The sequence below is a fragment of the Giraffa tippelskirchi genome, chromosome 4 (genome assembly GCF_054371585.1).
Source record: "Giraffa tippelskirchi isolate mGirTip1 chromosome 4, T2T-mGirTip1v1.2.pri, whole genome shotgun sequence".
Classification (NCBI taxonomy): Eukaryota; Metazoa; Chordata; class Mammalia; order Artiodactyla; family Giraffidae; genus Giraffa; species Giraffa tippelskirchi.
The window spans coordinates 53,002,613-53,029,601 of NC_137278.1; the positions used below are offsets into that span (position 1 = coordinate 53,002,613).

General features: G+C 40.6%; 1 protein-coding gene, 1 long non-coding RNA gene and 1 pseudogene across 2 annotated transcripts in view; all 3 read right to left on the minus strand.

The window, feature by feature from the left end:
* Positions 1–6,983: 6,983 nt before the first annotated feature.
* The window catches only part of LOC145547409 (uncharacterized), a 57,626-nt gene continuing 37,620 nt past the window's right edge, over positions 6,984–26,989 (minus strand). The window contains exon 2 of the long non-coding RNA XR_014083815.1: positions 6,984–8,246. This is a non-coding gene — a long non-coding RNA (uncharacterized LOC145547409). The remainder of the gene's footprint in view (positions 8,247–26,989) is intronic.
* Positions 10,621–26,989, minus strand: part of SUCLG1 (succinate-CoA ligase GDP/ADP-forming subunit alpha) — a 36,389-nt gene continuing 20,020 nt past the window's right edge. The window contains exons 6-9 of the mRNA XM_081596921.1: positions 21,010–21,093; positions 18,808–18,959; positions 12,333–12,521; positions 10,621–10,871 (exon numbers count right to left, since the gene is read on the minus strand). Of these exons, the coding sequence (XP_081453047.1) occupies positions 10,845–10,871; positions 12,333–12,521; positions 18,808–18,959; positions 21,010–21,093 (452 nt within the window). The 3' untranslated portion in view covers positions 10,621–10,844. The remainder of the gene's footprint in view (positions 10,872–12,332; positions 12,522–18,807; positions 18,960–21,009; positions 21,094–26,989) is intronic.
* On the minus strand, positions 21,366–26,567 carry LOC145544493 (ribosomal biogenesis factor-like; annotated as a pseudogene).

Genomic DNA, 26,989 nt, shown 5'->3' on the forward strand with positions numbered 1-26,989 from the left:
GTTGATGATGGACAGGGAAGCCTGGCGTGCAGCAGTCCACGGGGTCGCAAAGAGTCAGACACGACTGAGCGACTGAACTAAAATGAACTGTCTGGTCCTCCAGCTCCCCTACATCTCATGTAGACCTTACTCTGACCATGCCTCTCACCAGGGCAAGCCTATCTCTTTTGTTTGCAAAATTCAAGGAGGGTGTGTCACAGTCATAATTCATACTGTTTGCATATGTGGTTTTTGTAATTGAGGTTTAATTGCTTTACAGTATTGTGTTAGTTTCTGCTGTACAGCAAAGTGAATCAGCTATATGTATACATACATCCACTCTTTTTTCGATTTCCTTCCCATTTAGGTCATCACACTAAGTTGCCTGTGCTATACAATAGGTTCCCATTAGTTGTCTGTTTTATACAAGGTAGTGTGTTTATGTCAATCCCAATCTCCCAATTTATCCCACTCCCACTTTCCCCTTTGGTGTCCATATGCTTGTTCTCTATATTTGAATAATTTTTCTGTGCCTTCAATAGTCCTGAAATAGCTGTCTATTCCACACATCTCCCATCACTTCTAAACTGCTTGGTGAGGACCAGATCCCATGCCCTCCTTATGACTCTCAAGTGAGACACAGGTCTGGGGGCCAGGACAGGCAACTGGATTCAAATTTCAGTTTTACAGTCAACTTGGCCTTCACCTCTAGCAATCTTAGCTCTCCAACCTCAAAAGTGAGGTTAGATCAATCGTCAGATCATCTCCATTACAGCTTTTCTGTGTCCATCCCAGAAACAAGAGACAAAGGCAAACTGTCTAGAAATCACACAAAGAGACTCCTGGGCCAGTGTTACCCATGTGTGAGCCTCAGGTACAAGTCCATCCTGTCCTCTGTGTCCTGGGCAAAATGCTGGGTGACTTTCCAAGAACCACTTTGAAAAGCCAGCCAGAGAGTGGAGCTCACAACTGCCTAGTCACCACCAAGACTCTGAAAAACTACAGAGCATGGGTCCTGGACTCTCCAAGGATGTTAAGTTGGCCCAGCCTTCTGAGCCCACCCCTCCTGGGTCTCAGGCCCTTCACCTTCTGGACCCCAGGGTACCCATCTGTAGCTGCAGCCCTCATCCCCTTAACATTCTCCATTCATCTTCACCATCCCATGGAACACTATTACAAAACTATACTCACCTACAGTGGTCTTTTTATCTTTCAACACTTTAGAGATCATGTGTGTGTGTGCATGCTAAGTCACTTCAGTTGTGTCTGATTCTTTGCGACTCCATCGACTATAGCCCACCAGGCTGTCCACATGATTCTCCAGGCAAGAATCCTGGAGTGGGTTGCCATGCTCTTCTCCAGGGGATCTTTCCAACCCAGGGATCGAACCCCTATGTCTCCTGAATTGGCAGGTAAGTTCTTTACCACAAGCACCACCTGGGAAGCCCAGAGAGCACATCAACAATTAACTACTTTTTCCTGGGGAATACCACTTAGCATAGGGTGCAATGCAATACTCCCCTAAGGATGTCATCAGGTATTGCCCCGAATGTGCCCATGCTGACCTACCTGAAAGCTACCTTCTCCCCAGCTTCTCCCACAAAGGGACCTGTGCTCTCCTGGCTGGGTGTTGCCCAAATGTTAAGAGTCAAGATGAATGGAATTGTGCCTCTCCCTCCATGTACCCCTCTGGATCCCTTCTCTACCCCCCTCTGTTCTGATCTGCCCTGCTGTGTGTCCCCAGGAGGCTTCACTATGCACAGCATTCCCTGGGCTCCCCAGACCCTGCCTTCCTGCTGGGTTCTGCCAGTCCTGTGGCAGGAGCTCAGAAGACCAGAGGGATGTGAGGTCAGAGTATTGATTCCCCTCACTTCCTCCGTGTTGGCTCTTGACTTGGGCAGTGCCTGTGCTCCTCTATGCAGGACCACAGCTCCTGTCAGCCCCAACCCCTCCTCCTGGCACAGCTTCTGCTTTCAGCTTTGGAAAAAGCCTCCTCCTCTTGCCAACTTAGAGCCAAAGGTGGTTAGGGCTTCTCACTGTTCCTCATCTCAGGAACAGTGTCAGACACCTACAAGGGATGGCACAGCATGCTGAAAGACAATGGAACATCCATACCCAAGTCCACAGGAAAGAACCATTCTAGATGCCATTAAGAATGCTTGTGATTCATGAGAAGAGGTCTGAATAGTGCCACAAGCAGGAGTTTGAAAGATGACTCCAACCCTCATGGATGGCTTGGAGGGATTGAAGACTTCAGTGGAGGAAGTAACTGCAGATGTGGTAGAAATAGCAAGGGAACTAGAATTGGAAGTGGAGCCTTTAGATGTGACTCAATTGCTGCAGACTCATGACAAAACTTTAATGGGTGAGGAGCTGCTTCTCATGGATGAACAAAGAAAGTGATTCCTTGAGATGAAATCTACTCCTGGTGAAGATGTTGTGAAGATTGCTGAAATGACAATTGATTTTGAATATTCCATAAATTTAGCCAATAAAGCAGGGGCAGGTTTTAATAGGACTGACTCCAGTTTTGAAAGAAGTTTTAGCTGTGGGTAAATGCTACCAAATAGCATTGCATGCTACAGAGAAATCATTCTTGAAAGGAAGAGTCAATCCATCTGGTAGATTTTGTTGCTGTCATATTTGAAGAAATTGCTGCAATCCCCAGTGTTCAGCAACCACCTCCCTGATCAGTCAGCAGCCACCAACACTGAAGCAAGACCCTCCACCAGCAAAAAGGCTACGGTATTCCCTGAAAGCTTAGATGACCGTGAGTATTTTTAGCAATAAGTAGTTTTAAATCGATGTATGTACTTTTTTTTTTAACACATAATTCTATTACCACTTAATACAGTATAGGGTAACATAGCTTTTACATGTACCAGGAAACCAAAAAATTTGTGTGACTTCCTTTATTGTGATTTTAGCTTTATTGCAGTATTCTGGGGCCAAATTCACTACAGACTGCCTGTATTTAAAATGAGCCCTTTTAGATCACTCCTGAGTTGATGGCAACAAGTGACTCATGGTAAGATCTTGTATACTTTCAAGGGAGAAACTGGGCAGGCCAGAAAGACGAAGCGTGTGGTTAGAGGGTTGACATTTTCAGGGTCCCCTGCAGATCTCTTAGGGAGGGGAGGGGGACTGGAGATGAGTTCGATCGGGGAGGGGGACTGGAGATGAGTTCGATCATGGAGCCATTGATTGACTCAATTATGCCTATGTAATGAAATATCAGTACCACTCTGGACAGTGGCATTCAGGGAATTTCCTGGTTAAGGAACATACTGATGTACCAAGAGGGTGATGCAACCCAACATTATAGGGACAGAAGCTCCTGCACCCCACACCCAGACCTTCCTATTTCTCTCTTCCATTTGGCTGTTCCTGAGTCGCATCCTTTATAATAAAAATGTCATTGCAAGTGTATTGCTTTTAGAGAATTCTGTGACTCTTTCTAGCCAATTATTGAACCCAAGGGCTTTGTGGGATGCTCCAAATTTGCAGCCACATAGGACAGGATGAGTGGCCTGGGGACAGTCAGGACTTGTGGCTGCTCTCTGAAGCGGGGACAGTCTTTTGGGACTGAGATCCCTAACCCATTATGTCTGAGTTAATTCCCAGTAGCTATATGTCAGAATTGAATTAAATTGCTCAACACCTAATTGATTTTGGAATGCAATGTGGGAATCAGCCAGATTAAAGGCTGGGAATCGTGAAGCAGGGCAAAAAGAGAATCCCATTTTGTACTGAGCCCAGAATTCCTCCCATGGGGACATTTGTCATTTTGGCCGTTTAGAACATTATTTGAAGGTTGCTAATGTGAGTGATTATGAAGACCAGGCCTTCCCTGAAGAACTGGGTTGTGCTGGGTCCATGCTGAGCAGCTTTCAGAGCTGGCAACAGCTAGAGCTGGAGCAGTGGGCAGAGCAGAACTACAGCAGTGGGTGCACATCACTATATATAAAATAGGTACCCAACAAGGGCCTACACTATACCACAGGGAACTCTACTCAATATGCTGCAATAATCTATATGGGAAAGAATCTGAAAAAGAATAGATACATGCATGCATGCCAAGTCACTTCAGTTGTGTCCAACTTTTTGCGACCCTATGGACTGTAGCCCACCAGACTCCTCTGTCCGAGGGATTCTCCAGGTAAGAATATTGGAGTGGATTTCCATCCCCTCCTCCAGGGGGTTTCCCAAAAGGGACTGAACCCAAATCTCTTATGTATCCTGCACTGGCAAGTGGGTTCTTTGCCACTAGCACCACCTGGGAAGCCCAGATATATGTATATGTATATGTATAACTAAATCACTTTGCTGTACACCTGAAACTAACACAATATTGTAAATCAACTATACTCCAATATAAAAGAAAATTTTTAAATAAATATCGAAAACAACTAAAAATTACCATTAGCCAAGGGTTTTTTAAATTATTTCAAGCCACTCATTTCATTGTGAAAATATAGAAAAAAATAATTACAAACCTTGTAGATGGGAAGGCAAATGTGACCTGATCAGAAATCAAAGACTGACAAGAATTTTTGAAAAATTACTATTTAAATATTTACCATTGCCTAAGGTTTAATGACCTTTCCACTATATGCCTGATATGGTGCAAAATGCTTTGCATGCATTGCATTACTCTCATTATTTTCTCCCTAACTTGAATATTTCATATTGGTAACTATTCAATGCTTGTTAATAACTTTACCGAATGATGCAATCATCACCATAAACTGGCTTTCAGTTCAGTCGCTCAGTCGTGTCCGATTCTTTGCAACCCCATGAATCGCAGCACACCAGGCCTCCCTGTCCATCACCAACTCCTGGAGTTTACCCAAACACATGTCCATCGAGTCGGTGATGCCATCCAACCATCTCATCCTCTGTCGTCCCCTTCTCCTCCTGCCCTCAATCTTTCCCAGCATTAGGGTCTTTTCCAGTGAGTCAACTCTTCGCATGAGGTGGCCAAAGTATTGGAGTTTCAGCTTCAACATCAGTCCTTCCAATGAACACCCAGAACTGATATCCTTTAGGATGGACTGGTTGGATCTCCTTGCAGTCCAAGGGACTCTCAAGAGTCTTTTCCAATACCGCAGTTCAAAAGCATCAATTCTTCGGCGCTCAGCTTTCTTCACTGTCCAACTCTCACATCCATACATGACCATTGGAAAAACCATAGCCTTGACTAGACAGACCTTTGTTGGCAAAGTAATGTCTTTGCTTTTAAATGTGCTATCTAGGTTGGTCATAACCTTCCTTCCAAGGAGTAAGCATCTTTTGTCTTTTAACTTCATGGCTGCAATCACCATCAGCAGTGATGTTGGAGCCCCAAAAAATAAAGTCTGACACTGTTTCCCCATCTATTTCCCATGAAGTGATGGGACCAGATGCCATGATCTTAGTTTTCTGAACGTTGAGCTTTAAGCCAACTTTTTCACTCTCCTCTTTCACTTTCATCAAGAGGCTCTTTAGTTCTTCTTCACCTTTTGCCATAAGGATGGTGTCATCTGCATATCTGAGGTCATTGATATTTCTCCCGGCAATCTTGAATGGCTTTAGAACATTCTAATCCTTCCAATAAGCTCCCTCATGCTGAGTAGCATGAAAACATATTCATTACCATATGTAAAATAGCCAGTGGCAATTTGCTGTATGACACTGGGAGCTCAGCCAGGTGCTCCAATCTCACCCTACCTAGAGGGTAGGATGGGGTGGGAGGTGGCAGGGAGGGTCAAGAGGGAGGGGACACATGTATCCTGATGGCTGATTCATGTTGATGTAGGGCAGAAACCAATACAATATACTAAAGCAATTATCCTCCAATTAAAAATAAATTAAAAAAATAAAACACTGAAATGTTTGAATGGGGGAAAAAAAGATTCCTCATGCCCATTTACAGTTATCACCCCTAGATCCAGGCAATCACTAATCTACTTTCTGTTTCTATAAATTTGCCATTTCTGGACATTTTGTATGAATGGAATCTTCGAATAAAAAAAAAAAAAAGAACTATAGCAGGAGTGTTGGGTGGGCAGGAGAAGCAGCATCTCTGCCTGAGGGGGAAGGGTTGGCGTGGGAACTGAAGAGAGAAGATTCCTGGTGAGGATTTCTCTGAGGCTTTGGCAGGACCCCAGAAAAAGTGTGACTGATTCTTACTCCTGGGTTGACAGCACCCTGCTGTTTCTCTCAGCAAGAGCCTACCACACACCCAGCCTCCTGAAGAGGGTGTGAAGAATTCAAGGAGAATCCTATTAAATTTAAGGAAGACACAGTACCAATCTTACACCAACTCTTTCAGAAAATAGAGGAAAAAAAGGAAAATTTCCCAATTACTATATAAAGTCAATATTATCCTGATACCAAGCCTGGCAAAGATATTACAAGGAAACAAAGTTTTGACAAACATCCTTAAAAAAATGTCAGCAAAGTATTCCAGCAACATGTGACAAGGGGAGGCTCATAATCAAGTGGTGTTTGTGAACAGGAATACAAGTTAACATCTAAAAATCAAACATTTTTTTAGCCATGCCACACAGGATGTAGGATTTTAGTTTCCCGAGCAGGGATTGAAACTGGGACCTCAGCATTGAGAGCATGGAGTCTTAACCACTAGAGTGCCAGGAATTCCCCAGAAAGAAACATTTTAAATGATCAAATAAAGGAGGTGGGAAATAGTCATTTCAATAGATTCAGAAAAATCAGAGGACAAACTTCATCACCCATTCACGATTAAAAAGCAAACAACAACAACAAAAACATTCAGCTAACTTAGAATAGAGGGAAATTTTCCCCCTGGGATAAAGGAAGGACATTTATGAACATCCTCAAGCTAGCATCACTTTAATGGTGAAATATGGAAAAACAACCTCAAGATTGAAAACTAGACAAAGACATCCATTCTCACACTGATTCAACACTGTAGTTAAGCACAACACATCAAGAAAAGAGAAACTAGGCATGACAACTGGAACAGAAGCAAAACTCTACTCAGAGTTAACGTGAATTTTTATATTCAAAAAGCTAAAAGAAAAAAAATTTTTTTAAACTGCTAGGTAATAAACACATTTTAGGGTAGAAGGTCAATGTACAAAAATCAATTTATGTTTGTATATTTTTGCAAGAAAGAAAATTGGAATATGAAACAGTCAATAAGGTTAACTGGCAACTCTTTCCAAAACAGTTTATAAAACTTAATTAACTCAATCCCAACCATCATCCTATAGAAATGAACAAATTTATTCTAAAATTTTTATGATGCTACAAATTTGAAGTAGTCAAACATGTCTTAGGATCAGAAAGCAGTCAATTAAAAGGAAAAAAAAAGATATGTTGCTCTTTATTAAAAACTTTTGTTCATCAAGATACCAGCAACAAAATGAGGGAACAAGTCAAAGAGTGTGAGAAAATATTCATAAGCTATTGGTATATATCTGAGAAAGGTCTTTTATCTAGGATATATAAAGAATTATCAGAACTCAGAAATAAAAAATCCAATGAAATAGAAAATAGGCAAAAGACTTGAAAAGATACTTCTTAAAGGAAAAAATACCAAAAACATAAACATATTAAAAAATGTTCAACATCATTACTCTCCAGGGAAATGCTAATTAAAACACAATGAGATACCCCTCACACCTCTTATCAGAAATGGCAAAAATTTTAAAGATCAAAAATACCAAATGTTGATGAAGACGTACAAAACCAGACTCATTTTGCTGGGGAGAACATGTCTTCTAGCAATTCCACTCCCAGTATCTCTCCAAGAAAAAACAGTCTATGTTCAGAAAAAGATTTGCACATAAAGGCTCACAGCCGCTTAATCTACCATGGCCGAAAGCTAGAAACAGCTCGAGGGCCAGCAACCAGAGAATGGGTAAACACACTGTGGCATATCCATACAATGGAATAGAACTCAGCAATAAAAAGGAATAAGTCCTGATACAAGCATTGACTTAGAAGAACATCACAGAAATCATGCTGAGTGAAAGAAATCAAACATAAGAGACTATATCTTTTTTTTCTAGATCCCATACATTTATGTTAATATATTTGCTTTTCTTTCTTACTTCACTCTGTATTAACTAGCTCTAGGTTCATCCACCTCAGTTCAACTAACTCAAATTCACTCCTTTTTATGGGTGGGTAATATTCCACTGTAGGGGCTTCCCAGGTGGCTCAGTGGAGAAAGAATCTGCCTGCCAATGCAGGAGATGCAAGAAACACAGGTTTGATTCCTGGGTTGGGAAGATCCCCTGAAGAAGGAAATGGCAACCCACTCTAGTATTCTTGCCTGGAGAATCCCACGGACAGAGGAGTCTACCGGGCTTTAGTCCGTGGGATCACAAAGTATCAGACACGACTGAGCAATGGAGCATGCAGCACATAGTGCAGCAATATTCCATTATATGTACGTACCACAACTTCTTTATCCATTCACCTGCCAATGGACATTTAGGTTGCTTCCATGTCCTAGCTATTGTAAATAGTGTTGCAATGAACACTGGGGTTCATGTGTCTTGATGAACTTATTTGCAGGGCAGGAATAGAGACACACAGCTGGGGAAGAAGAGGGTGGGATGAACTGAGAAAGTAGCATTGAAAAAAATACATTACCATATGTAAAATAGATAGCTAGTGGGAAGTTGCTGTATAACACAGGGAGCTCAGCCTGGCACTCTGTGACAACCTGGAGTGGTGAGATGGGGAGGGAGGCCCAAGACAAAGAGGATATATGTATACTTAGAGCTGACTCATGTTGTACAGCAGAAATAACACAACATTGTAAAGCAATTATTCTCCACTTAAAAATAAAAATGAAAAAAAAAGACTACATACTATAGCAATCCTTTCATATACATTTCTAAAACAGACAAAAACTAATTTAAGATGAATAAAAACACAGATTATCTATTGGGGGAATAGGATGGAACTTTCTCATATGAAGGAAATGTTGTATATCCTCATTAGGGTGTGGTTACATACCTTTGTCCATTTATTAAATACACACAGCTAAGCTTTATGCATTTCAGCAAATATAAATTTTACCCTGACAAAACACCTATCACAATAAAAACACTGGCAGGAATGGGTTGGAGGTAGACATCATACAATAATAGCAAAATGTTGGTCATTGTCATAGCTGGGTGATGGGTGCACAGGAGTTCATTATATTACCATAATCATTTTGTAAATGTTTGAAAGTTTCTGTAATAAAAGTTTTTAAAATGCACCAGGGTCATGAGTTAAACTTTTACCTTTTGCTTGTAAATATGAAATCAGAAAAACCAGAACCAAATATCCTGCTCTGGTACGTTTGAGTTGCTCAGAGCAGTAGTTGTAGGAGGGAAAAGTGAGAGATGAGGAGTGAGTGACTTCTCAAGATGCTGCGGGGGTTGGAGAGGGGAGATGGGAAGCAAAGACGAAGGGAAGTAGAAAGGGAAGTTGGCAGGTGGGAGAGAGAAGGGGACAAGAGGGCACTGAACTTCCCAGTTTAGGACCAGAGGTGTGAGGAGAGAGGGGTCATCTTGGGTGTTTGGGGGACAGAACAGGGGGCTGAGCCTGGAATCTGGGACCCTCAAAAGGATGTTGAGGTCACTGGCCTCTCATCTGGATTGTGTACTTGTCACAAAGCCTCAGACAAAAGGAGGACTTGTCTGCCCTGGAGGGACCTTGGAGGTGCCAACCAGAGAGACTGGAAGTGACTTCCTCCCTGGCCATCATGTCAGCTGGGCTGCCCTTAGCACAAGCAGGAGGCAACTTCAAGAGTTTATGGAATAAAAAAATAAGAAAAATAATTAAACCTCCTCCACCCGCTCTTGGGATCACTCCCCCAGGCACCTCCCCAAAATGAGCTCTTTCTTGCTCCCTGCTTTTGCCTGAATGTGCGTCCTCCTTTTTGCATGGCTGGTACTTTCCCAGCCCTTAAATACCTACTCATCACTCCTCCCCGGAAAGGCCTCCCTGAAGAGCCTTCTCGAGGGTCTTCTTCTATTACTATTTTCAGAAGCTTTTGTTTGCTTCAGGGCACCTACACAATGTAAGAATATTTTCTTGCTTCTCCACTGGAATTGTTTGTTAACAAGCTCCCTTTCAAACAAGAGGACGGCTAACTGCTTTCTCAAAGGGAACTGTCTGAAACCTCAAGCAAAGAAACGTAGGCTCTGGGTGGGGAAGGAAACAGCCCTCTGCAGAACCACAGAAAAACAAAGCGTTATTGAAGACTCACCACTTCCCAATTAGGCAAAAACTGAAACCTGGATGAACTCCTGCCTATAATCCTAGTGATAACGATGGTGGCACTGGCAAAAATTAGGTTGCCTTATCATGTGCCAAGGACTTCATATATTTATCTCCAATCCTCAAAACTATCCTGTAAGATGAAGACTATTATATATGTAGATATGAGAAAATTGTAATTCAAAGAAACTTAGTCACTTTGGATCTATGATAAATGCCAAACTGAAATGTTTATACTCATTCTCTCAAAAATTTCAGTTAGAATGTCCTCTAAAGAGCCCAGTGAAAGACACACACACGCACACAGGCATACATGTGCACACACAGCCCCCTCCAATTTTCCCCCCTCTCCCCATCCCCCAGTGGAACAATAAAGTCTCCAACACCGTATTCAAATCAAGTGGTAGATTTATTGGCTGTTTCTCTTATTTAGTGAGGTGAAAACACCTCAGTGTAGGACACTCTAAACCTTGTTTTGGCTTCCTGTTGTGCTGAAAAGACCAGCGACAGGTAGGTGGGCGGACGGTCAGTGGACATCAGAAGCAAACAGCCACTGCTCCCATTGCTACAATGATTCATCCATAGGCTTAAGGAATTTTCTGTCTGTTTTTCTTTCAGAGCATCTTCCTCTTTTCAAACTCCTTCAGGAACAGAAGAACAGGAGAAGGGAGAGGGGATAAAAAGATTAAAGCTTCAAATTACATTCATGGTCAAAGTGATTCTGAAACCTCTTGTCTTTAGGATCCCTTGAGCAACCAAAAATTATAGAGGTAAAATGTACCAGGATGAGGTGCTTGAACACAAAATGACAGCTTTCAAATGAGTCCGTGTCAGTCTGATTTCACAAAGCTAGATTCAGAACTTAAGACTTTATGTCTCCTAAATGCAGAGGCTGAGAGGTTTTAAATTATGCTTATTTTCTACTGCAGTATTATAGTTAGGAGCTGACAAACCTGATTGTGCTTATCCAAACATGTAACGCTATGCGTGAGCCACAACAGCCCTTTTAATAAAGCAATGGAAACAAGTTTGTTTAGTTTCTCAGAGAATAAAACTAAACACAGATTCAGTTCAGATTTAAACAAAATGTCAAGAACCTCAGAAATATATGAAAAGGCAACAATACTGAAAATCAGTTTCTCTAGATTATGGTAATTAGAATACAACAGGATGTGTAGGTGCCTGCTGCCACCTACTGGAGAAAAATGGTAATACATGTCTTCAATAAAAATTGAAGCATTTGCTTTTTCCCTTCCTCCCTCTTCTCTCAAATAAAGAAGATTCTTCCTCACAACACTAACTACCCAGATGTCTTTTAAACACTATGGCACACAGTGGCATATTCCATAAGACAGGATCATGCAAAGATTCAATAAACCAAGGAGTTTATTTTATTATATCCAGGACAGTGCCAAAGAAGAGTATGCCAAAACATGTTCCCTCCTGGGAAGACTATCTGGGCCTGTTTTCAGCATGTGTACAAAGTTTTGGTTTTTGTTTGCGTTTTTTTTTTTGGTAAAGTCTATGATCATCATAAAAGTAAAGTGAGAGAGCCTTAAATGATCAATCAAAGAGACAGGCTGCCAAAAATCACTACAAAGAGATTATGGAAGACACCAACTAAAAATCCCCATCCTTGTCTTTAGTGTCCATCCATCCTGACTCCCAATTTTTATTTCTTCCTAGTCAGTTTTCAACCTCTCTTCCTGGGAAAACACCTATGGAGTCAGCACAACTATACCCCAAAGGCTCTCCACGGAAAAAAACAAAACCCAAGGCAATTTTCTGCACCACTCCTAAAATGGAATTCACAGCACTTACGGACTCTGAGACCCTTTCCTGTATATCCTATCTCACTACTCACAAAACAGCAAAACAAAATGTTTAATGAATCAAGTTTTTGAATCAGAACATTATTCCTGGTCATGCCCAATTAGGATATTAGGATCTTGGTGGGGTTGCTAGAGACCGTTAAGCTGCAGACCAGAATGAAAGAAACAGAAGAGACTCGGAAGAAAAGACCACGGTTCCCAGGCCACCCATGTGGCCTCCCACTTTAAGGCCCATAACCTCCGAGCATTCAGGCCACTGCTCCAGCTCACCTTGTAGATGGTGGTTCCTAGTTGTGCCGGGGACATGCTGACCACAACCCCAGCACTCTGCAAGGCTGCGATCTTCTCTTTAGCTCCACCTTTTCCTCCAGCAATGATTGCCCCTGCATGACCCATTCTTCTGCCGGGAGGAGCAGTTAAACCAGCAATGAAGGACACCACAGGCTTGGCCTTGGGACCCTGGGGATTTTAAACACACCGATGAAGAAGTTGATCAAGACTAGACCTCCATTTCATGACTGCCAGAAAATGGCAAATGGTTGGGGCCAGTCACTCATCATCACTAAGAAAACCAACAGAAATATTGAGCCGTGACTGAAACTACTGCATTCTTCTTTGAGATGACTCAACTTTTCCTCCAAACTCACAAAAACAATCCTGAAGCAAAACTGGTAACTATATAGATACTAAACTTCAACTTCACTGGCCTAAGCTGATTTCCACACACACAAGTGACTCTTTCATTTGAAAAAAAAAAATGAAAACACGTAAGTTATATGATTTGTGATGATAACAAATTAAGACACAGATCAGGTTGTTCTGTCTTAATTCATTATTAGTTTACCTTTAATAAATTTGTTTAAAAGAAAAAGATAGAATATTGGAAAGGACTGAAGAGTAGGAGTCTCCAGTCTCAATTTCCACTTGGCGAAAGACACAGAACCTTCGACAAGGCCCATCACCTCTAGACCTCTGCTGCCTCATCTATGAAACGAAATAGCTAAATTAGATTGGGAGCTGAGGGTCCTTTCTCCTGACATTATAGGATGTCTAAGAAGGAAGATCAGGATTGGTTTTATTCAATAAAAATCCATTCTAATGCACAACTGCTACATGCATAAACAGCACAGCAAAACAGTAGATTCTGAGAATAAAAATAAAAACCCAGCACACAGGAAATATAAGAATTCCTGCGGGAGGAAAAAAAAAGAATTCCTGTGCTCTAGACTTATAATGTTGTTGAAGAAATAATATAAAAATATATATATATCTCAATCAGTTAATAGATGTCATGGAGCAACATATGAATATACACTTATGTTTCACAGTGAGTGAAAATACCATGTTCACAATAGTAATTCAGAGGCAGTAAGATATCCAGGTAAAACAGAGCAGCCTACAGAAAGCAGAACCTGGGCACAAGTGGAATCTGGGTGCCTTCAGGCACTATTATCTTCTCCCAGACCAGCAGTTCTCAAATCATTTGGTCTTGAGACCCCTTATACTTACAAAAATGACTGTGGATCCCAAGGAACTTTTTTAATGTAGATTATATCTGATATTTACAGTATTAGAAATTAAAGCTGACAAATTTTATACATATTTATTAATTCACTTAAAACAATGATCTTTTAAAACTATTTTTTAAAAAACATTTAAGTGAGGAGAGTGGCATTATTTTACATTTTTATCAATCTTAAGTGTCTAATTTAATAAGAGGCAAATGGATTCTGATATCTGCTTTTGTGTTAGATCTACTGTAAAAATGTTACTTTGGCTGAAGTACGAGAAAATCGGGCCTCACACACATATGTACTTGAAAAAGGGAGAACTATTTTAATATCTGTCAGATAACTGAGGATATTCTTTGACACTGAAACGAACCTCTTCAAGTGGTAAATTTCTTAAAGGTTAGATGCAATGTTCCCTAGAGGAGGAAATGGAAACCCACTCCAGTATTCTTGCCTGGGAAATCCCATGGACAGAGAAGCCTGGTGGGCTATACAGTCCATGAGGTCACAACAAGTCAGACACGACCAAACAACTAAAGAAGATGATGATGATGCAATGCTGGAATCTGGAACCACAGTCCTTTGTTACTTTGAAATCCATTCATCCTTTTGGATCTTTAACCTATCATGATTTTGTAACATTCACTGGTCAGAAGGAAAATATAGGTTCACAGAGTTATGGAGATCTTCTAAATGCTGATACAGTTCATCATTCAATATCAACAAATCATTCTGCATTATCACCTCCAGCCTCATTAGAGAAGTCTTTAGTAGGGGGAAGTTGTCAAGTTCATGGTGGCAGAAACAAGTATTCTAAGAATACTCATTTGAAAGCTCAAATTTAATCATTGTCAACAAATGCAATGAGTTGTTTTCCTTGACAACACACACAAACACAGCAGGACTGCTTTGTTCATTGTTGAGAAAAGATTCACCAAATAAATACCCAACAACTAGTGTGCCCGGCAGTCATTCTTTCCAGTAAAACTGGTGGTCCATGAAAAAAGCAGCTAATTTAGCTCACGATTCAACTAGGACAGTGCTTTACTTTCCATTTCACCACAAAATTACTGACTTGGGGGTCAAGACTTTATAAAATTAATAATCTTTACTACTTCATTAAGGACATTCTTAAATAAAATTGACTTTTTTTAAGTGCATGGCAGTGCAAGTTCACTGGCACAGTTTGCTTCCACCAACTTGACTCTCGTGAAGGCGCCAGCATGCCAGATTCTACAGATTCTACGTGGTCTGACACTGCTGACTCCAGCCTTGGCCTCATCCCTCTTCCCTGCTCTTTATCCTCCAGTAATGCCAGACTGCTCTGCCTCTGGGCCTCTGCTGAGCAAGTTCTCCATCCTCCTTGGATACCTGGCAAATCCTGACTTACTTTTTAAGACGTGGCTCGAGCCTCTTCTTCCCCGCTAACCCTTCTGACTCTTCCTCCCACTCTCTCCACAAATGCCCTTCAGTTGCTCATCTTCTGTTCAGCGACTCTGCTGTGCCTTTGACATTTCTCTATCATGACCCGCAGCACACTAGCTGCGACTTATTCCCCACACAGTCCCCTCCTAAACAATCACTCTTTGAATGCCAAGACTATGTTTTCATTTACTTCTGTATGTCCAGCATCTACTATAGGAGAGAATTAAAAAGAAAAGGCTAAATCATTTATTCACTGTATGCTTTGCAAAGAATGTGAGCATCTGATACTTGAGTGGCACCACTTTCCACTGGATCCCTCTGTCCCCATATTCAAATAGTGAGAATATTATATTAGAAGGAAACATGATTAGGGTGAACCTAGAATGTCTGACAAATGTATACTCTGTCCTATTGTCAAAGAGTCACTTGAGATTTTTTTTTTTAAGGACCAAAAAATACAACAGAAAAAACTATGAGGAAATGTGTGAGAACAGGACACAGAAATGTGAAGTGTGAAAGACTAAAAACAAAAAGATGAGTTAGGATGGCACGAGCGGAATCCGAATAGATGCCCAGGACTGTGGCATTGTGTCCCTGAGCCCTGCGACCTGACTCCTGACCCCTGATGGTGTAATGGAGAAGTCAGGCACAAGTGGAGGGAACCTCAGCTCTGAAGTACCACCAATGGCAAGTTGCCAGTTTCCTTACTCACAAAAGGACAAAAACATCTACTCAAAGCATCAAGATAAAGGTTAAACAACATTACTCCTGCAGATAACTGCTGTCATTATAATGATGATAATACAGTCCTCGCAGGACACAAGATTACCGAGCGTTCACTCCGTGTCAGTCACCATGCTAGGGTTTAGTATGTCACCTGCACTGCTCAACCTAGAAGCTTGTACCCAGTAGGTCCTCAGTAAAATTTAGCTCCATGAGACCAATCAGTAGGAAAACATGGCAAACAAAACAAAATGTAAAGTTTAGCTTTTCCCATCAAGGGATTCATGCATTCTAAACACATTTTAAAATTCACTTTAACATAATATACAGTTGGCCCTCCATTACCCACAAGGTCTGCATCGGAGAATTCAACCAACTGCACACAGAAAACGTCTGGTGGGGCAGGGGGTGAATCCCAGAGAGTTTCAAAAAGCAAAATTTAAATCTGCCAAACTAACAACTATGTACACAGCATTTACATTTTATTAGGTATTGTAGGTAATCCAGAGATGACTTACAGTATACAGGAGGGTATATGTAGGTTATATGCAAATTCTACACTGTTGTATATAAGGGACTTGAGCATCCACGGATTTTGGTGTCAGCAGGGGTACTGCCCATGGACACTGAGGGATGACTATGTCATATTAACCTAAGTGGTTTTTTTTTGTAAAATTAAGTCAGTTTTTAAATTTTAAACTTCACAACCTTTCTAAATTTGAGAGACTCATAACATTTTACTCCAGTTTCCTACCAATTTACCTACTCTTTCACTTATTCACCATTTATTGCCTCCTAATATGTCAGAGGACTGGGCTGGACAGCAAGGCTATTGCAGTTGCTTGTTGTCCACAAGAGCAAGAGTCAGGTGTTCAGTATGCCTTGCAGAAGGAACAAGCGAAGGCAAGCAAGGATGAAAACAAGCAGCACATGAGATGGGACATGGATCTGAAAAGGAGTGTCAGGGTAGTGTGTAGGGGGCTGGAAAGCCACGCTAAGTCTGCCCTTTATCCCACAGGGATGGCAAACAGCAGGTTGGCCAGGCGGGAGGGAAAGGAGCAGAGATATCAGGAAAAAAATTACTGGGATGGTCCAGGTGAGATAAGAGACTGAGCCAGAGCACAGATGATGATGATGATACAGATGATGGTACTTTGGATCTCCACAAACTACTAAGATCTCGGAGACAGATCTCAGTAACTGAGGGGAAGCAAGAGCTGAGAGAGAAAGAAAAGATGGTTTTTATTTCTGCATGAAGTACAACGTTGTTTACACACCATGAACGGTTACACTTAGGGAATAAGTACAAAGGGTAAATCTCGGAAAGAATAAAGAAGAGAAGGGCCAGGAGGATGAATGGAGGCCACTGCTGACTTTAGCCAAACCAGTGCCAGCGTGGAGAGCAGACCCCACAGCAGCCCACCGCAAGTGCTTATGCCATGCCCAGGGCAACTCTGCGCCATGTATCTCCACAGCCCTACGACAGCACCGAGGGAAGCTCTACTGTATCCCTATTTAGCCAACGAGGAAACTGAGGCACAGTGAAGTTAAGGAACAGCCCAAGGTCACACAGCTTCTAAGTGGCAGACAAAACCTAATTGCTGAGGATTAGGGAGTGAATAGAAAATAAAGAAAGAGATCCAGAGAATAAAGTAAAAGCATTCGTTGCTCTGTCATGTCCGGCTCTTTGCAACCCCATGGACTGTAGCCCGCTAGGCCTCTTTGTCCATGCAATTCTCCAGGCAAGAATACTGGAGTGGGTAGCCATTCCCTTCTCCGGGGGATCTTCCCGACCCAGGGATTGAACCCAGGTCTCCTGCACTACAGGCAGATTCTTTTCCATCCGAACCACCAGGAAAGTTCACCAGAATAAGAGGAACTCTTAAAATTACCAGTGAAGAAAAACACGTAGATTCAAAAGAGCCTTTGAAAATTCCTTCAATTACATATAAATATGGAGAAGGAAATGGCAACCTGCTCCAGTATTCTTGCCTGGAAAACTCCACAAAGGAGCCTGGTGGGGGGGCTACAGTCCCTGGGGTTGCAAAGAGTCAGACACGACTGAGCGACTCAACAACAGCAATACATAAATATGCATCGTTTTGCATAGGCTATTCTGCAGGTGATAGCATCTTTTCCTTTAACTCTCCGGTACTCATTATTTTTCTGTGGCATTTAATTTTGACACACTTACTCTCAATTTCTTTCACAAGCATAGACACAAGTTCTCTCTGCCCTCTTGCCCGGCCCCCTGAAGATTCATCTTCACTCTTTACTCATTCGTCAGTGTCAGGGACACCCTGGAAACCATCGACATGCTCTCCCCAGGCCTCGGCCACAGTAATTCAGAGCACACATGCTCAGTGATGGGGGAGGGGGCTGTCGAGCACCAAGCTGCTTCTGTCTTTACTATGCCCCCTGCTCTCTTCCTACCACCCTCCTTCACCCCAGAAACGGAGCTTAATTCCCTCGAGTTAAATGAAATTATGATACAACACCACACTATTCTTTTTTGTTTAATTCAAAGGGAGAGGCAACAAGGAAAGCCTTCATAGGACAGTCAGTAAAGCTTTTCCACTTGACCTTTGAAGCCAAAGTGCTACTCTATGAGGAAAGACTGAAGCTAGAGGGAGACAAGATCCTGGAAAAGGGTATAAAGGACAGGATCACTAGACAGCCAGCTTTGACAAAGAGAAAGAACACATATCCCCTGAGGTCCGGAGAAAGGACATCAATGACAGGTGAAAATGCACAGGTCAAGTGAGAGCTTTCAGGCTGATGGCCTGAAAGATCTCCGATTAGCAGACGACCTACCAGGAAGTAAAAGGAGATGATGCTCCCTCCCCTGGAGGGAGGATTCATTAGAGAAGCCAAGAACAGGCATCAAGGGAAATGGGGAGGAGAATCAACCCAGCAAGAGTCCCACATTCCCTGAGTGGCCAGTGTTCCGGGCTCAGCTCAATAAGATTTAATTTTACCTTTCATGTTTGCTTAAAAAATTCATCTTTAAACAAAAACAACTTCTAAAGCAAACCTGTGATATTATTTAAGAGCAAAGAGCTGTATCTTTCCACAGCCAAACTTACTGAATTATGTTGCTTCAAAAACTCTGCAGCATTTTCTTCAGCATTACCACCAATTTCACCAATCAATATAATGCCTTCTGTGGCTGGATCATTCAGAAAGATTTCAAGGCAGTCTGTAAAGTCTGTTCCATTGAAAGGATCACCTCCAATGCCTGGAAAAGTCAAAGAATATCAATGCCCTCTGAAAATTAAGTCAGGAAATATTGTTTCAACAGGTTTCTTATTTTGCCTACACCCTTCTTACAATATTTTTAAATGTATCATCACTCTTGCATTTAACATTTAAAAAAATCATAAAATGCTAGACTTATTTCTGCTTATAATATTACATGAATGTTAAATGGTGGTTGGGTCTTGTTAGTCACAAAAAGAGCCATCTTTTCCTTTGGCTCCTTATCAAGACTCTTCCCTCCCCCAAAATTACTCCTACATAGCTCTTTAATAATGAGCATTCTATATAGTCTCCCTAATTAGAAGAACGTTACTTTTGAAAACTCATTAGCTTTTTCAGGAATACAGTTACTCTTTAGTAAGTTATAACTTTTAACCACTGACTTCTGGTGAGTAGCTCAGTATCAGTACTTTGTATATAACAGGCAATTAATTCTGAAATTAAAAATAATTATACTACTTAATATTATAATCAAAAAGTCTCCTTTATCATCTTCTAGCACAAAAGGTTAATGAAGTATAATAGTATCTTGATCAGCTCATCTGGGGGGGGGTGTCTGTATGCTATTACCCTCACCTGGTGTGTGGGTGTGTGTGTCTGTATGTTATTACCCTCACTGTGGTAGTTTGTTGTGATTTGTTACGGCTCACATGAACCGCAAACCTTATTACCATATTGGAGACTTAATGCCATATTAGAAATACTGGATATTTCTTCTACAGTAAAAAAAGAAAAAAAAACAAATTTCTTTGCACTAAGTAACTGTCTGATGAGGGACACTGCAGAAGAACCACTCACAAGTTAAGATACATGTCCCTGCAGTAGTTGGAGTAGGTGTCCTGATCCCTCTTCCCTCTAACCTGGAGTGGGAGATGACAGAGACCACACACAGGGGTTCTACCACACACACATGGCTTTTTAGCACAAGTACTTAGATCGGATTCAAGTCAAGATTCCCTTCACTGGGGGCCACTTTCTAAATTTTTAAGTTATAAACTTATTGAAGGCAGGATTGGCTTCCTACTCTTGAAGGCATGGCTCCAGAATGAAGCTGAGGAAGGGGGGCAGCATCGACTGAGTTCAAACCACGTGTCAGGTTTGTGCCTTAGCACACATCAGACCTGCCATTTCCTAACCAGCATACACTCTGTGAGAGGGGAATTGCTACTCTCAATTTACAGATTAAAAACAGAGGCTAGAGAAGATGGAACTTGCCACTCTATTACAAAACCTTTTATTTTCTATCACGTTAAGTTACCTTGTCTCAAAGATTGTGCTTTTGCACATAGAAAAGCTCGTTTAATGTTTAATACTGATTTTATCAATTTGAGTCAATAAAAATACTCCAGGGTTATATTTCATAATTTTTTTTATCATCAAAAGCTGCCTTTGAAAAGCTTTTAAAAGATGGCCTAAAAACATGAAGGAATTGTTAAAAAATGAGAAATTTGCCTGGCTTTTGGCAAAAAATATCAAAATTATTTTAAAATGTAAAAACTCTTTTGTAAATGGGAAGTAGAATGATGGGGCAAAGAGAGAGGGTCCAGGGAGCTCAACCCTCCTCCATCCACCAATCAAGTTACCACAGGACTCTGTGCCAGCTCAGCAGTGCCTCACAGGGTTGCCTCTGAAGAGTGAGACGATGATTGGCAAAGAATTTGGTAACTGTGAAGCACTGAATGACAGCTGGCAATGATAACACAATGCCAGTTACAGTGACCAAAGTCCTATCTTGAAGGACTACTGCTTCACAACAAGCAAAGTGAGTCCTGTTTTTAGGGACTAAGGTTCTCCAGGAGCCATACATCCCAGGATGTTTGCTCTGAAACGTGGGAGTTAAATCCTGGACTGTGAATATTGAAAATGTAACAGCCAGCTTCATGTACAAGCAAATTAAACTCAAGATCATAACATCTTTTTCATAAAATGACATCAAAATCGCTCACAAATAGTCAAACCAATAATTATCATTACACTTATTCAGTGAAGACACTGAACTCTGATAAGACGAGTTTAGAAAAAGTCCTCACCAACACACAAAGACTGCCCCAATCCAACTTGTGTCGTCTGGTGAACTGCTTCGTAAGTCAGGGTGCCGGATCTAGACACGATACCTTAAAGAAGGAGAACTCAGAAATTTTAGAGAGTGCTCATGTGACTCTCACACAGTAAAATAAATCACAAACACACGTATATAAAGAACCAATTCCACAATTTGTCCTCCAAACAAACAATACCGTCAGGTCATGGAATAAGGAGGAAAGGCCTAATTTACAGCAGGGAGGTTTTAAAAGTTAGAAAAAGAAAAGATTTTATTAGTTAGGGTTTTTTTTTAATATAAAACATTTAATTTATTGTTTTTTTTTTCTGATGCATCACCAGTGTATTACAACTGAGCCACTAGTTTTGTAGCTTCCTCAACATTAAGTGTGGTACATTTTCATGACACTGCTGAAAAATCAACTGTTTCTTCAGAGGTTCGATGGAAAAGCTTTTGGAGAAGTTTGCAAGTTCCTTCTGTATATCTACAAGTTTGATTCACTCTTTTAACTTTTTAATCATTCACAATGTTTATCTTCTTAAGATTAGTGGTAACTGGTTTCGCTTTATTTTTAACCCTAAAGTTTTTTTGGCTGGCTACGTGGAATACATTCCTGGACTTCTGCCCTCTTAGTTTGTTCCTGGCGGTTGTCCTTCACCGGGCCTCCAAGACCCTTGTGCGGCTTCTCAAGTTTCAGGTGACGCCATCTGCATGCACGAGATCCAGCTAGTTAGGGTTGATTTATTACTACAAAAGCAGTTAAGAGATACCTGAAGTCTTCCACAAAAAATGACCTTCTAGCGCAGACAAAGTAAAATGGAACAATAAATCTATATAAAGGTCCACATGGAAAAAAAGAAGGCATAAATTTCAAGTATTAACCTTTGGTTAATAACCCTGGTTTCAGAAAATACATTCATAGTTAGGCTTCCCGTCTCCTGACCACACAGATTCCTCAAGTCAGAACCCTGCTTTCCTACATTGATCAGTAGAGACCACCAATGCTGTTGGAGATTCTGCGGTGATTATCTTTTCTGTTGGACTTGTAACTTCCAGGGGTTAGTAAATGAGACTGTTTTCCCCACCCCTGCATTCCCCATATAGAGCACAGTGCAGGCACAAAAGGAATTCAGTAAATATGCACCGAATAGGTCAAAACTGAAAATTGATGGAGTACAATCACCCTCTTAAACAAAATCTAACTGGTGATTTTAAGACCAATCACTAGCTGGACCCTATCTCACGACAAATGACAACCAATAACACCATACCCCATGTGTCTCATTCATCAGTTTTTCCCTATTCTCAAGAGCTTCCTGTCTATAACCTCTCTCCTCAACATAGTCCTTCCTTCATGAGACCTTTCATAAATGAGAAGGGTAGGTAGGTAGGTAACATCTATGTACATTTGGTACACTTAGCTTTTAAATCAAAGACAATAAGTAACTTAGTTGTATTTCTTTGTATGTAATTACCTAGTCTCCTTTACATTCCTACTTGATTCTTATGATAGAATTATGTTCCTGTTCATGCAACACCCTAGATTACTGGGGAGCACAACTATTTTATTTATTCTAGCTTTTTGATGATCAGTATGATAATCAGTGAACAGCAGTACTAGGATTTTATCATTCTTTTAAGGGGATTTCATCTAAAATGAAAGTAATATATAATTTATATACATATAAAATGATATATAATTCATATAAATGCAAAGTACACACATTTAAGGTAATGAAAGCAATGTTTTTAGGGTAGATTACTCCTGCCATTCTTGAAGTACATATATAGTAAAAGAGACTGTCACTTAAAAATATCTACCACAGGGATAATTCTGCTTCCAAAAAGCAGAGGTATTTTCCTGTATTCCTCCTGCTGCTGCTGCTGCTAAGTCACTTCAGTCGTGTTCAACTCTGTGTAACCCCATAGACAGCAGCCCACCAGGCTCCTCTGTCCCTGGGATACTTCAGGCAAGAATACTGGAGTGGGTTGCCATTTCCTTCTCCAGTGCATGCACACATGCTAAGTCACTTCAGTCGTGTCCGACTCTGTGCAACCTTATGGACAACAGCCCACCAGGCTCCTCTGTCCATGGGATTCTCCAGGCAAGAATACTGGAGTGGGTTGCCATTTCCTTCTCCATTCTTCCTGCTAAATACAAGTAAAAATCCTGGACAGTACATATAAAACAAATACAAGAAATCTCTGAAAGTTAGGTAGAAGGTAGAGTGCTAGAGACCTTGAGACTCGAGTAAAACAATGAAGTGTTTCCGAGCTTCCCTTTGCCCCATGTGTCCCAGATACAAAGATAAAGAAGCTCGCATCCTAGAAACACATAAAGGCACAGAACTCCCCACCCAAACAGCAGCTCTCTTTAGCGAAAGAACCAAGAGAAGGACAGCCTAGCAAAACAGAAAACTTTCAGACAATAACCACTCCATAGCAACTATGCACTACAGAAAAACTGTGGCTCCACCTCTACTCACATAAGCAAAGGCCAAAAAAGAAACCTAGAGTTTACATTTACAAGGCTGTAATGAGGCACCCTGGCAGCACGCCCACCAGCATGTACAGAACCAGGACTTTCATCTACACAAGCTGGTACCGAGTCCCGCCCCACCCCCACAGTGTCAGTGGAAACCAGGTTAAAAGCCTGGATGTCCATCCTCGCCTGGCAGCAGTGAGGCCTCTCTCCATTTCCTGGGATCAGAAAAGGCCTAGTGGAGAATCAGGACTTTTACTACTGCCCAGCAATAACAACTCCATCCTCACTAGTGTCAGGGGAGACCAAGTACGGAGCTGGAACTGTTATCCCCAGTGAGTAGGAGCCCACTCACTCTGGCAATAGAAGCAAGAAGGGAACTTGGACTTCTACCACCACCTGGCAGAACAAGGTACCTCCCCCACACTCCCTGATGAAGCAGTGTGAATTAAGTCAGCTAAAACCGAAGGTTCACATAAAACCCAGACCTCATAATATAATAACCCACACTTACAGGTTTCAACCAAAGATCATCTGACCTACCAAAAATCAGGAAGATCTCAAACTGAATTTAAAAAAAACAACAAAAAAAGTCAATAGATGCCAATCCCAAGATAAGGGGATGTTAGAATTATCTGACAAGAAATTTGAAGAAGTCATGATAAGAACACTTTCAATAATTATGAACATGCTTGAAATAAATTTAAAAAATAGAAGCTTTATCAAAGAAATATGAAGGAAGCCTCAGTTTAAAAAAAAAAAATAAAAAGAAGATATATGGAAATTTTAGAACTGAAAAATACTATAACCAAAGCTAAAAGCTCAGCGGATGAGTTAAATAGCATAATGGAGAGCAGAGAGGAAAAAATCAGTGAAATGAAAGGTAAAACAATGGAAATTACCCCACCTGAATGGCAGAGAAAACAGACTAGGAAGAAACAATGAGCAGAACCTCAGGGACCTATGGAACTATAACAAAAGACTGAATATTCCTGTATCACAGTCCTGGAAGGAGAGAAAAAAGAACATGGGGCTGAAACAGTGCTTGAAAAAATAATGTTTTACCAAATTCAAAATTTCATGAAACTTAAATCTACACATCAGAAGGTGAGCAAACCAAAAACAGGATAAATCCAAAGAAATTCACACCAAAACTTCTAATATACTTCAGAAAATCAAAGACTTCCCCCCTCAAAAAAAAAATCTTGAAAGCAGCAAGAGAAAAATAACACCTTCCTATACATGAAAAAACAATTCAAATGACATCAGCTTCCTCATCAGAACCCATGGAATCAAGAAATGGGTCAACATTTTTTAACTGCTAACAGAACTGTCAACCCTAAATCCTGTACCCAGTGATGTTAGTCTTTATGAATGAAGGGGAAATAAAAACATCTTCAAATGAGGGGAAAGTAAAGAATTTGCTGCCAACAGTTTCATCATAAAAGAATGGCTAATACATTAATGAGGTCTCTGAAAAGAAGAGACATGATAAAAGAAGGAACCCTAGAGCCTCAAGAACGAAGAACACAGTAACAAGCAAAACATGGATAGTTAAAAAGACTTTCTCGTGAGTGTCCTAAAAGGAAGAAATAAAACTATCCCTATTTGTAGATAACGTGGGTTGTCTAACATAGAAAATGCTAAGGAATCTACCAAGAAACCCCTAAGGTCTACAGCAATATGGCAAGATATAAGATAAACAAAAATTAGTTGTATTTCTGCACATTAGCCACAGGCACATGGACACCAGAATTAAAATACAGTAAAATTTACAAAGGTTTTTTTAAATAAAAAGAAACGCTTAGTGTAAATCTAACAAAACACATGGTGGACTTTTATGTTAAAAACTATACAATGCTCATGAAAGAAATCAAAGGCAATCAAGTAAATGAAGATATACTGCATTCATGGGCTGGAATATTCAATAGAGTGAACATGTCTATTCACCTGAGATTGACATACAGATTTAACACAATTTACATAAAAATCCCAGCAATAATTTCTGTAGATAGAGACAAGATTACCTTGAAATTATATGAAAAAGTAAACTAGAAAAGCTAAAATAATTTTTAAAAGAGTTAAGTACAAAGAAGCAATCTATCCAATTTTAAGAGTTATTATTTCAACATAGTATTAAAGTTGTGCAGTACTGATGAAACCCAGAAATAGATCAACACAAATAAGACGTTTACTGACAAAAATACAAAAGCAATTCAATGAAAGAAAGATGATCTTTTTAATAAACGGTGCTGAAGCAACTAAACACAAATAGACAAAAAGAATTTTGATCTAAATTTCACGCCTAGAAAAATTACTTGAATTGGACTATGGGATTCAAGTGTAAAACTACAAAACTTTCAGGAACTCACTGGCAGTCCAGTGGTTAGGACTCTGCAGTCTCATTGCTGAGGGCCTGGATTCAATCCCTAGTCAGGGAACTATTAATAAAATCCCACAAGCTGCCATGCAGCACAGGCAAGCAAATAAAAATACATAAAACTATAAAACTTTCAGGAAAAAACAGGTACTTAAGGCGAAGCAAAGAGTTATTAGACTTGAGGTCAAAAGCATATTTCACAAAAGAAAAAAGTCAGTAAGATTTCATCAAAATGAAAAAACTTTTGCTCTCTGAAAGTCCTGTTAAAAGCATGAAAACACAAGCTACAGATTGGGAGAAAATATTTGCAAGCCACATATCCAAAAAAGTACTAGTATCTAGAATATAGAAAGAACTCTCAAAACCCAACAGTAACCAATTAGACCAGGGGAAAAAAACACAAAGAAACATTTCACTGAAGAAGATATAGTGAAGTTGCTCAGTCTTGCCCAACTCTTTGCGACCCCATGGACTGTAGCCTACCAGGTTCCTCCGTCCATAGGATTTTCCAGGCAAGAATACTGGAGTGGGTTGCCATTTCCTTCTCCAGGAGATCTTCCCGACCCAGGGATTGAACCTGGGTCTCCTGCGTTGTAGGCAGACACTTTACTGTCTGAGCCACCCCGGAAGAAGATATACAGATGACAAACAAGTACCCGAAAAGATGTTCAATATCATTAGCCATTAGGGGAATGTACATTAAAACCACCATGAGGTATCACTGAAAACTTATCAGAATGGCTAATATAAAAACAGTGACTACAAATGCTGCACGGATGCAGAAAAACTGGATCACAGGTACACTGGTGATGGAAAGGTAAAACAGTATAGCCATGATGGGTAATAATTTGGCAGTTTCTTAAATAACACACAACTATTATCCAACCCAGCAATTGCACTCCTGGGCATTCATCTCAAAGAAATGAACATTTTTTGCGTTATATAAAAACTAGTACACAAATGTTTATAACAGACTTACTTTTAACAGCCCCAAATTGGAAACAATCCCAGTATCTTTCAACATGTGATTGGTTCAACAAACATTCATATCCTAGAATACTACTCAGTCATAAAAAGGAATGAACTACTGATACAATAATCTGAATG